General features: G+C 42.1%; 1 protein-coding gene across 2 annotated transcripts in view; it reads right to left on the bottom strand.

The window, feature by feature from the left end:
• The window catches only part of LOC101441166 (sodium-dependent phosphate transport protein 1-like), a 37,757-nt gene that overhangs the window by 9,970 nt on the left and 15,410 nt on the right, over positions 1-12,377 (bottom strand). For both annotated transcript variants that reach the window (XM_058285341.2, XM_058285340.2), the window contains 7 exons: positions 9,123-9,356; positions 8,953-9,040; positions 8,515-8,601; positions 5,875-5,993; positions 5,616-5,777; positions 4,530-4,662; positions 4,288-4,435 (listed from right to left, as the gene is read on the bottom strand). In XM_058285341.2, the coding sequence (XP_058141324.1) occupies positions 4,288-4,435; positions 4,530-4,662; positions 5,616-5,777; positions 5,875-5,993; positions 8,515-8,601; positions 8,953-9,040; positions 9,123-9,356 (971 nt within the window). The remainder of the gene's footprint in view (positions 1-4,287; positions 4,436-4,529; positions 4,663-5,615; positions 5,778-5,874; positions 5,994-8,514; positions 8,602-8,952; positions 9,041-9,122; positions 9,357-12,377) is intronic.

Genomic DNA, 12,377 nt, shown 5'->3' on the forward strand with positions numbered 1-12,377 from the left:
ATGAATTTTGTGTGTGTATGTTATGTGTGAATGCAAAACATCTTGGTGTCTTTCTGAAAAATTCCTCATTTTCTTCAAGTTTAGTAGTGCTGGCAAATAGTTTTTCAAAATACTGCACTCTCACCAGCAATATGAGAATTTGCTTTGCTCCACCCTTCCGGTATTTGGCATTTCCTACCATTTTCATTTCAGCCATTCTGCCTGTGTAAATGCAGCATGTCTTTTCCTCTGGTTCCTTAAGTTTGAGAGTTTTCACTGTCTTTGATTTTCAGCATCCTTCCTATATATTTTCTAAATCCTATACTGGCATTTTAACTCTCTTCTGTATTTCTCTCTTTTTTAGAAAATATTTGTTATTTATTAATTTTTCTCTTCCCCTCCTCCTTCCCTGCTGTTTTTGCTGTCTGTGTTGTCTTCTCTTCTCATTTTCTCTCTATGATTCACTGGAATTTGATCCTGGAGAACTTTGATGGGGAGAGAGTTTCCCTGTCAATTGTACCACCTCAGTTCCTGGTCTGATGCGCTTCTACTTGACTCTCCCTTTTTTTCTCTTTTGATGCGTCATCATCTTGCTGCATGACTCACTTGCGCAGGACATTGGCTCACAGGGCAGGCACTTGTGTGGACATTCATGCAGGCACAGGCTCACAATGCGCTCCCTTGTGCAGGCACTGGCTTGCCTCATGGGCACACTTTCTCTTCTTCTTTTTCACCCAGAGGCCCCAGGAATAGAACCCAGGTGTTCCCACATGGTAGGCAGAAGCTCTATCACTTGAGCCCCATCCACCTCCTGTGTATTTCTCTTATACTCTTTATATTCCTTTCTCTCCTCTCTCTATACTTCAATTTGGATATTTCCTTATGATGTATCTTCTGGTTTACTAAGCCTGTCATCTGTTGTGACTGATTTGTCTTTATACCTATATACCAAGTCTTTAATTTTGTACATTTTATTTTTCAGTTTTGAACTTCCATTTTTTTGTTGTTAGAGATTCCAAAGTTGGTCAAATTTTTATCTCATGTATTTCCTTCAGCTTGACCCTGGTTTCTTGGGTATAATTAAGTCAGAAATCATTTAGACTTCATGTTTGTTAACTCTAATATCTCTATTAGTCATGAGGTATTTCTCATGGCAGTTTGTTTTTCTTGTTTGGGTTTTAATGACATGTTCCTGTCCTTTGGCATGCCTAGTAATTTTTAGTAAATGGACAATGTGAATAAAAAAAGTATAGAATCTCCAGAAAAAAACTGTTATGCTTTGCCCAAAAAGAAAAATGGCCCTTTTCTCTAATAGATTTGGAGAGGAGGGATCTGATAGTTGCAATTTAATTAGAAGATAAGAGCTAACACTAAACGTTGATAAGACTCTATTTACTGAAAGTTCACCCTTGTCCTTCAGATGTATCTCTCCTTGGCTTCCAATGGAGAACTTAGTCTATTCACCTGGGTCTCTCCAAAGTCTCGAGGCTCTTGTCTTCTCAGCAGAAAATAATATGGGAATTTCTGCCATGCTTCTCAGAGGTTTATAGCTGAGTTTTGTTTGTTTGTTTGTTTGTTTGACTCTTCTCCCACTGACCTGAATCCAACAACTATCTCAAAGGGAAACTGACATTGTGTTTAAGGCCACTTAGATTTTTAGTATTATCACCCTAGCCCTGCACAATTACCAAATGCTTTGCTGATTACTCTCTCCACAACATTAGAGTTCTGCCAGGGCTTACCCCACATCAACAGTTTCCTTCTGGCCCCCAGAATTGGCAAAGCCCTCATCAGGAAGCCCTGGTGGGGATGGTCATCTCATCTCTGCAGGTGCTACCCTCAGGAATCCTGGCTGCCTCTTCTCCCCGATGCTGGTCAGTGTATTCACTGGAGTTTTATCTGGTCTTTCCTAATTGGTATTAGCTGGAGAATCAGTCAGCTACAAAATGCCCCATCTTACCTGGTAGTTCAATAGTGATGTGACTATGGGAGAGGATTTGACATTTTTTATGAAGAGATACTTTCATTCCAAGGTCAGAGATGTTAGCAAATCCCCAGTGTCAGAATTCTGAGTGCTGTGACAATCCTTCTGAAAATATTCACAGGATACTGTAGCTGACTAGCCTTAGTGTAGCAAGGTAAGAGCTTTAGATGGCAAATCCTCCTGACAGTGGATATATGATATGTGTGTAGAAACAACCTTGAGGTTGTTCTAGTGCTGGACAGTTCTATGGAGGAAACTCACCTCAAACAGCTTAGTGCATAGCTGCAACAGCCCGTGGTGAAATTTTAATGGTTTTAATATTTCATTGAATTATGAGTTAGTAGAGCTCTGATGTCTGACTATAGTTCATTCCCATGCATCGGGAATTTCAGGTCTGCACATGCCATCATTCACAAATCATACAAAACAATCTTAATCTCTGGTATAGTAGCCCTTTAAGAGTGTCAATGGGGTGACAATGCCTTCTGAAATACAATAGACCGTCTTGAGAACCCTGTGCATTTCCATTCTTGATATCCTGAAGGACATGGTAGCCACTTCACCTCTAGCTGTCATTATCTCACTTCTATGTGACTTGTCTTCCTTCCAGTCCATCTTTTTTTGCGACTTCTTTCTTTCACCAATAGATGCCATCCCTTTGCCCAATTCTTAAATTCTAAGACAGATCAAAATCCCCTAAGAGAATAATTTGGAAATTTGACCCCAAAGGCATAAGTCTACAATTCCCTCTAAAAGGACAGAGAGGTATATGATAAGGAACATTCATTCTTATATAAATTTTGTCTCCATTCACTAATAAAAATTAGTTTGAGCAAGAGAGATCAATATGCTTGAAACATAACACATAATGCCCTAGAGAATGAGGTTCAATTAGCTTCAGAGAATGAGCATTTTTTTCCAAATTGTACCTGTACTGTCTCTGACACTAGAAAAGTAGCTGGCTAACATGGATTTTGGCCATTAGAATGATGCAGTTCAGGTCAAGTCATATGTTTTCCACACCTTTGCTGGCAGAGGTAATTCACATCCTACTGAGCAAGCACTTGTAGGTATCACAGGTGAGGAAGGAACTACAGATCGTCAGCTTTGGTGGCAGGCATGCCTTCACATAAACTGTCACTTCACTTCCTGCTGTCCATGTGACTTTACATTGGCTATCTTCCTGGCATGTTGCTTCCTTACCCATTGTACGGAGATAGTATTCTCACACTCAAACTGGGGCATGCTAGGCACATTAAAAGTACCTCATAAATGGTAGCTATTTAGTTTCCTTTACCTATTTATGTACAGCTCCTTATTTCACTTCCTTTTTGAATAGAAAATTGTGCACTGTTCTTGTGCACTGTGTCAAATAATCAGAACAACTCCAGATACTTTTAAGGAGGGCCTCTAAACAGGACACATGAAATGTACCCATGTCCTCGTTGCCCTGGCATTCACCACACATGTATCTGGTGGGTAGTACTCTTACAGAATTATGAGAAAGAGGGTAACACTTGGTTGATTTTGCCTCTGTAGTCCAGGGCTGCTGCTTAACACAAGTTGAGAGAATGCTGTACACATTAGATCTCTGTTCTCCAGGGTGTACCAGCCCACGAAGCAAAATGTGCACGCCTTCCCTGGGCTTCTGCAAGTGGCAGAGCTGGTTCCATTAGTCACCCTTATTACCTCTTGAAACACGGTTTAGCAGAGAAGAGAGAGACGAGTCAAAAAATCTGGATTCACATACCAAGGAAAAGCCAAACCAGTGGGGAGATCCTGGGCTCACAATTATCTAAACCTCAGTTTCCTTATGTGCAAAGAAAAAAATGATTAATATTGGTGGGCTGACATGAGGAGATTATAAGCCATAATCAGGCATACAGTGGAGCAGCCAACAATTGGAGAGTGATTGCTGAGTGGCAGGCACTACTCCATGTACTTGAGGTGAACTATTTAATTGTCATAGCCCTAAGAGGGAGGTATTTTCTTCTTCCTGCCATTTTATAGGCAAAAAGACAGGCAGAGAGAAGGGAAGTAACTTGCTGGAGGTAAATGGCTGTGGTGATGCTGAAACCCAACTGCCTCTGACTCCAGAGCTGTGCTCTTGATTCCTCATCTATCTGTGTTCATAAATAGACGAGAGGCTCATAAACTTACACATACTAATATATACAGAAATAATTCCTACTTTCTGTGCCTGACATGCAGAGATGCCATTCTAGAACTTTTGGCCTGATGGCTATAAACTCCAAAGTGTCTGAAAATTTCAGTCCCATTGAGAGTTCGGCTGCAAGAAAGAAAGGGGTTTTGAAAAACCCTACCTGGGAGCAATATCCAACGCATTCAGAAATGTCCCAACCATATTGAAGATTCCTGTTGCAGTAATCAGTATCAGGAAAATAATAGTGCTGAGGAAGCTGGGACTCAAGTAAAGCAGGCACACACTGAAGAGGGCAGGAAGAAGAAGCCCTGGGGAGAGGTGCAGAAGACAGAGTCAGGAGAATCTCCCTGATGGGGTGAAGTGGCTCCCCCACCTTGGTTGAAAGTCCTAGCTGGTCCTTACCTAGAGAGGCGAAGAGTTTCCGAATGGTGAGTAGCCTGAGAATATTCCTGGACAGGAAGAAGTCTGACATCAGGCCTGCGAAGTTGCCAAAGATCCAGGCAAACAAGTGGGGGAGGGCAGACAGCAACCCATTCTGGGGAAGAAGCATCTGAGAGTGCGTATGATGGGAAAAGTATCACTGATACACTGAGTAATTCCTGCATCAAAATTCAGTTTTAAGCCCACACTCACTTACAGGAATCTATCAATTTTCAACCCAAGAAATACACTGTGCTGTCCCATCTGAGAGACAACAAAGTTTTGAGGTCAGTTGTCAAAATCTGTCTAATTTCTATTTAAAACTCCAGGGACCTGAGAGCACTGGGCAGCAGGGAGGAAGAGGGCATTGGAAATGGAAAGTGCTGGCCCTGTAAACACAGAGGTGACAGTCTTAGCCATTGCGAAGGTACCTTGTGCTTATTTTGGGCTACTCATCCTTAGAACAAATCCATGGTTTTGTGGAAGAGAAAACTGAGCCAGAGAGAGCTGAAATGATCAAACTGTTACACTGGCCTTAGGTTGGGTGACTGGATGCTTATTGCAAAGTGCCCCAAAGTCAAACCCCAGATTCCATTTCTAAATGTTCTTCTCTGTTAACCCTTCACCACACAACAGAGAGGTCCATGAGTCAGTGCTTCTCTAAGTGGACCTCTAAGAGGGTTGTGATATGAGATGCCAGTCCTTGGAGACCTGGAGAACTAGAACCAAGTCAGGGCTTGGTTAGCTGAGGTGGGGATGCTGTCAGGGTTTAGCCACAGGGTTTTCAGGGAAGGAGACTAGAACCAGCAGGGAAAGGTGTTGAACCTTCAAGTATGCAAGTACAGTCAGAGATTGAAATGCAGTAATAATTGTGGGGCACATGGTGGCGGGTGGCAGGCACGATGTAGCCACCTGTGCATTTTGCCCCGTGTTGTGATGGCATCACAGCTGGAAATGGTGAGGCTCTAAGTAAAGACCATCCACTAAACACTTCCACTGCGATTTCAGTACCAAAGAATGAGAAAGCAGCACAGATATGGGTCAAGGGAAAACAGAAGATTTACTCACCTCTCTTACATTAACATGAAACATGGAGTTGAGAAACATTGGGCCGTACAGACTCATGATGCTATTTGTCCAGAATGTAGCAATATTCCCAATGTAAATGGCCCAGAGTGGAAGAGACTTAAGCATAGCCTTGATGGGCAGAGGTTTTCTCTTTGAGATGAACTGGAAAGGAACCGAAGAAGAATTAGCACAAACAAACACTCACAACATGCTTAGACAGAACCAGGGATAGCGTATGACACAGAGCATCTGGTTCTACCTGCTGTACAGTGGAGGAGGTGATGTACTCCTTCTCACTGATGCTGATGCAGGGGTGGTCCTTTGGGTCATCGTAAACCAGGATGAACCAGGGAAGGCACAGGGCACAGCCACAAGCACCTGTCAAAGTAGAAAAAGTAGACTTGGGATTGTTTCTCTCTTTGGTAGGACTCTTTCCTAAATGACATTTTTCAGATTATGAATTCTAGAGTTTTATCTCTTTCTTTTTTGAGAATTTGCTACAAAGCTCTCACTTTTAATAGGCCTCCCTGCGTCCAGCACTGCCCTGCCTGGAGAATGAACGTTAAGGAAATGGTGCTAAGCACTTCCCCTCGCCGTGCCTCTATTCATGACATCTCAGCCTTCCGCCCTCAGCCCTCATCTCTACAGATTCCTACATCTTCCAGCACATCAAGCCCATACCAGAGGCACAACTGATCTCACTAGGCTGCACAATCAGCAGGTCTGAGAGCTAGTTGCAGCCTTGTCCCTTAGATGCAGCCCAAGCTAGCGCATTGTTGAGTCCTAGAAGAGTTGGCCAGTTTGCTTCTTGTTTCTGAACTTCCTGTACCAAATACCTGGTCTTAGGGTACCCTGGTTTAGGACAGGGAGTAGGTAGAGCTCACTGGTCAATCTTCCAGAAATGTTTTCATTCGTTTGAGAAGTATTGATTCAATACCGATTACATGCCATGCTCTATTCTAGGTGTTGGGACACTGCTGCCTGCCTTCAAGGAGTTTACATATTAGTGGAAAAGAAATGTGATCATTAAAAAAATAAGTGAATGTGAAGTGGATGTGTATTAAATGACTGGGGTCCCGTCTGCCATATAGGATGTCCAGAGTTCAATACTCAGTGTGTCCTGGTTCAGACAAGCTGGCCCATGTGGTGAGCTGGCCCAAGGAGAGAGCTGGCCTATGCAGAGTGCTGGCCACACTCAGTGCTGGCCGATGCAGAGAGCTGATGCAGCAAGAAGATACAACATAAAGGGACATAGAAAGGAGACAATAAGAGATGAACAGACCAGGAAGGTGTCATGGCGCAAGACAATGAGCAGCTCTCTACATCTTTGGAAGTTCCCAGGATAGGTTCCCAGAGCTGTCTAATGTGAAGACAAGCAGACACAGAAGAACATTCAGTGCATGGATGCAGACAGCAAATGAAAAGTGAGAGGAGCAGTAGGGAGAGGGGTAATAAATAAATACATTGTTTTCTAAAAGTGAATGAAATGTATTAAATGTCAGAAAGTGACAGAGAAAAGGAGAGAAGTTATAGGGGAAAGAGGGCACACTTCTGTGGGCTTCTGGGCCATAGGTCCTCCAAGCAGGGGGAGGAATAAGTGCCAAGGCCTGAGCCAAGGGCCAGTGTGACAGGTGCAGGATGGGAGCAGGTCAGGATGAGAGAGAACAGGGTCAGACTACGGGGAAAGGCACAGCCTGTTGTCAAATTTTAGGCTTTTACAACCCCATGTAGCAATGGTCAAAGGAAACATTGACAATATACACTTTTCATCTCATGCTGTAACCTCAGAGCCCAATTCAAGGCAAAATGTGAGTGGAAAGATGTGAGCACCCACTAGGGGCCTGTGCAATGTGGATGTTTTTAATTAACCTTCAAAAAATCCATATGACATGAGCAGCAACTCATTGTCAGAGGGAGAGAACTGAGGCTCAGAAAGACCAGGCTACTTGCTCAGGAACACATGGTAAGTGACAACTGACCCTCAACACAGATGACATTGTCCAGTTAAGGAATAGAGTCCTGGAGGAGAAGGAGCCTGGGACAAACTCTGAAGACAAGGGGTAGTGAGAAGTGGAAGAGGATAGGTCTGCAGGGGATGAGGCTGAGAAGGAGAGGCCAGAAAGACAAATCCCAGTGCTGGGAAGGCACAGGAAGGCAAGGTAAGTTCCTCACAATGCCTGCCTTATCATCAGAAGTTCACAAATGGTGATTTCTTTCTCTCCTTTCTTGTTGCAATTTAAGCTGGCATAAAGGGAGGAATGACATAGGCCATGGGCTGGGGCTGTTCGTGTCTTTGTAGATAACCTGATCTGTGTGAGAGCTGCAGCCCTGCCCTGGGTAACCAGGGAAACAACTCCAGTCCTGAGAAAACAGTCAAGCAATGTAAACTCTATAAATTTTAAATATTCAGGAAGGATGCAAACCAAATCTGTTAAAAAGTTACAGGGATTATATGACGTTCATGCTGAAAGCTTACCTAGAATGTGTGAAGTTCATTCTAAAAGCTTACCTAGGATGTATAAAGTTCATGCTAAAAGCTTACCTAGAATGTAGGGGATATGTGTTAATTCAAACTTATTGAGCACTGAAACAAAGGACCATTTAACTTTTCCTCTGTATAAAAGAAACTCGAACATTTTATTCAAGGCTCAGGTTTTGAACAAAAAGTTCCTGAACCTGGCGGGCCATAAATAAATTCTTTTCCTTCCCAAAATTATTACTGAGTCTGAGCCTTTCCATATGCAAATAATTGAACCTCTCTTGACATCCACAATATTTTCAGTGGGGTTCACGCACCTTAGCATCACTAATTTCATAAGACTATTCACCTTATGTTAAGTTTTTATTTTCCCTGCCTTAATTCTGAATAATAACCAGAATTCTGTAGAAAGAGACTCACCAAAAATATAGAAGACCATTGGCCAGCCCAGGGACTGACAGATTAATCCAGTTACCAACAGGGCAATGAAGGGTCCCAGCAAACACCCTAGTCAGAAGGCAAAAAGAGGACCCCAAATTAGTGCATACATCTGCAGTTGGAGATACTATAGCCTCACATAGCAATGAACAACATCCTGCCAAATAAATGTGTGTAGATTAAAAATAAACAGAAGAGAATAAAACATTTGCTTTTCTCCCTTTCTTTTTCTGTTTCTGAGGATAATAAAGCTCCTGCTCCATCCTAGCCTTTTTCTCCATGTTTAAATCTAGGATTCTTGAATAGATAATTTCCAAGACCTTTATCAGTTCCAAACATGTATATCCTAAAGGTCTAAGGAAGAACATGACATCATGAAATGAAAGTGTGATTTCCTCATACAGGGCCCTAATCCCTTACCTGATGAACTTATACTGGTAAGTCGGCCTCGTTCCAAGGGGGGTGCCCACCGGACCCATATTTCATGCTGACCTGTTACTACTGTACTCTGAAATGAGAAGAATTGGGTCAGTTGATCCGTGGTATTTCCAGGAACTTAACGTTGGTTCAATTTTTTATGACCTTGATACCTGAGCAATGCCCTGGAGTACTCGGCACAAGATAATTGTAGTTTTTCCAAGGTCAGCAGCCAGTGGGATGAACAGGCAGAACACTGAGCTGAGGAGAATTGCAGAGCCAACCATTTTCTTTACAGAGTATATCCCAGAGAAGTATCCAATAGGAATATGGACTAAGATCGAACCATAGAAGAAAGAACTGAGGATGATTCCCTGGATGTCAGGGCTCCAATCGTACACAGGGTTCTGTAAGAAAAGAGGAGACTCACCTAAATTCTCTGGACACTGGACCTTGTATTAAATTATATTCAGTGATGCTGGGACACTGCTCTTCTCTTCCATGGATAGAGAGCTCTCCTCTGTCCAATATTCTCTATCATGGGACATTCTTTCTTCCTTTATAGCACTCATTTTGTGTACACATTCACACTTTATCATTGGTATGCTTGACCATAATGTGAAGTTTTCACAGTCACGGGCTCGCCCTGTACCCTCTTGTACATGTCACTGCACAGAGATTTAATCAATATTCATTGTGTGAATGTGTAGTACTACACATCCTGCAACTGTTCATGCCTCTTTTCTCTACCTCCAATTCCTCCATTAATATAAGCTCATTCACCAAATGCCATCTTCATACAGACATCCTGCTCCCAGGGAGAAAATCTGCAATAGAAGAAAGATCAACCATAAAGAGATGTTCTCAGGCTGAGCTGTGGAAATAATGTGACGCGATAGTGAAAGAAAAGGCCGTGTCTCTCCCTCTGCTCATCTCTGTTGTGACATGGTTTGTTGTCTTTATCAGGATTCATGTGTTAATTCCTAAGTAGGGGCCCTTCAATAGTTTTGTCATGTCTTTAAGCTCATGAAAGAAATTCTGAACATTGCACTTATCATTGGCACAATTGGGGTGAGATCGCATGTGTATTTGGACTTGTTGCACAGATAGAAACCTTAATTACATTAGGTTAGGACAGGATTAAACTTCTTGTGAGGCACTAAGATTGTCAGTTCCATTCCCAAAGATTTCTCCGCTGGTACAATAGGTGGGAGGGTCATTTTGAAAACTGAAGTGTTTTGCTGGATAGAGTGATCTTTTGGTGAAATGGGCTGGTTGTTATTTTGGATTAGAACATGAAAGAAGGAAGGAAGTAGGAATTCATGGGTTGGTGCTTTAATCAGTAGTATCTTGTGCCCCCCATTCCTCTTTTTCTCTTCCCCTCCCTAAGTCCCTGTCACACTATGGTTCTGGTCTGTGTGTAGAATCATCTCTCTCTGATGGAAAAGGACTTCCTTCGAGAGATCTATTCAGGGGTACCACTCCATAATGGAAAATAACCAGTGAGGAGTGTTTGAATTGTATCCAAGGGAAAGGGACGCTCCAGGTCTATTCCATTAGACATGGTGGGTCTCCCCAGACAATGGGCCAGAACGCTGGCCATGTTTTATAAGTCACAGGAGGTGCACCAGAGAAATCACACATCCACTTCAGGTGGGGTGCTGACATTTATTCGATTTTCCCTATTATGTGAAGAGATAAAATCTTCGGATGTATTTATTATTGCATGAATCCACCTCTGTTCTTAGCAGAGAGAAGAACCAGAGCTCACAATATTTGGGTTAAAACGACAGAGCTCATCTGGAACTTCCCATGCCAGAAGGGTAGAACTTCTGCTGATATTTCACTTTTCAATAGCTTCACTTATTATCATTAAACAGAACATCCCATATAAAATTTCCCTACCTAAATCTAATGAATAAATACATACAACCTTGGATGAGTCATATAAATACACTGAGGTATTAATAGACCATTTATGAGAGAGAGAAACTGAAATGACCAATAAACCTAAGTGACAAATATAAACTTTGCAATTGCATTAAGAAAAAAATCGTGTCAATTTTAATGTTTCAGTAGAATTCCCTTGCTCTTCTTTCCTATATGTAGTGTCCTGTCTCTTTCTCTGTGGTGTCTGTTCACCTCCATTCTCCTCATTACTTGTTTTCTTTTCTGAAAGGTTCCATCTCAATTTTTCATAATTATTCTCTGAGTTCGCATTTCATTTTTGAAATCTTTCTATGTCTGAGCACAGCCTCCTCTCTCTGGCCATGTCTGCTTTGAGATCCTGGGTGCAGTGCACCATGGTGTCCCTTCTCTATCTGTTCCTGCATTACTAAATTTTAGGTGCATTTGGTAATGTTAGGTTACAATTTAGATCTGCTTTGCAGATACAATTTTCTGATCAGTTTTCATCATTAGACCAATTATGTCAATGTCTTCATTTTTTTAATCTAGTACCTTTCTATAGCAGTAAACTGATTTCCTTTTTGGTATTCATGTTTGAAGGACATGGATTTTCCTAGATTGTGGGAGAAGATCCCTTAGGGAGGTGAAGTTGCAAGAGAAATGTTCCAAGCTCCACAGCTCAGGAGCTCCTTCCACTTTGTTACAGTGAAGGATCTAAAGTACAGCCCCACTGAGTAGCCATTTCTCTAGAAAATGGAATTCTCAATGCTTCACCAAAGCCTTGGAATGTCATCAGTATTTACAATTTTGACTAGATAAATATTTTCAACAAAGTAGGTGTCAACATATTTTCAAGGTATAAGTTGGCACAATGCACTGCATACTTAAACTTAGCATATTTAAAGTATACTACTTCATAAGATATGTGTATACCTGTGAAGGCATCACTACAATCACAGTGATTGACACATTTTTCACTTCCAAAAGTTTCCTCTTGCTCCTTTCGCCTCCCTTCCTCTTTCCGCATACCCTCCACTGACCTGTTAGTATAGGCTTTTTTCATTTTCTAGAAGTTTTATATACATGTAATCATTCAGTGTTGGAGACTGAACAAAGGACAAGTTCAGTGCTTCAGCTACATTCCTTTGGTTGTGAACGAATTTCTTTGAAAATAGGGCCTTTGAAGATCCTACTTAGATGTGGCCAAAGTAAATTAGGGCAGGCCTTAATTCATGTGGCTGGGAACTTCCAAGCAAAGGAAATTGGGCACAGTGGTCAGTAGAAGCCAGAAGTCAGAAGAAGCAGAAGTCTGTCAGAGACAGCCACTGGAGGAGAAGTCAGGAGAAAAGCAAGCCAGGGAAACCCGAGTGTTGTCACGAGTGACAGAATGCTACAGACTATGAGAAAGCATGGCCTGGTGAGAGCTTGCCTTTGAACCTCTAGCCTCCAAAACTGTGAGACCACGAATTCCTGTTATTTGAGCCAATGTATTGTGAAGAATTTGTCATAGCAGGCCTGGC

The sequence above is a fragment of the Dasypus novemcinctus genome, chromosome 22 (assembly GCF_030445035.2).
Source record: "Dasypus novemcinctus isolate mDasNov1 chromosome 22, mDasNov1.1.hap2, whole genome shotgun sequence".
NCBI lineage: Eukaryota > Metazoa > Chordata > Mammalia > Cingulata > Dasypodidae > Dasypus > Dasypus novemcinctus.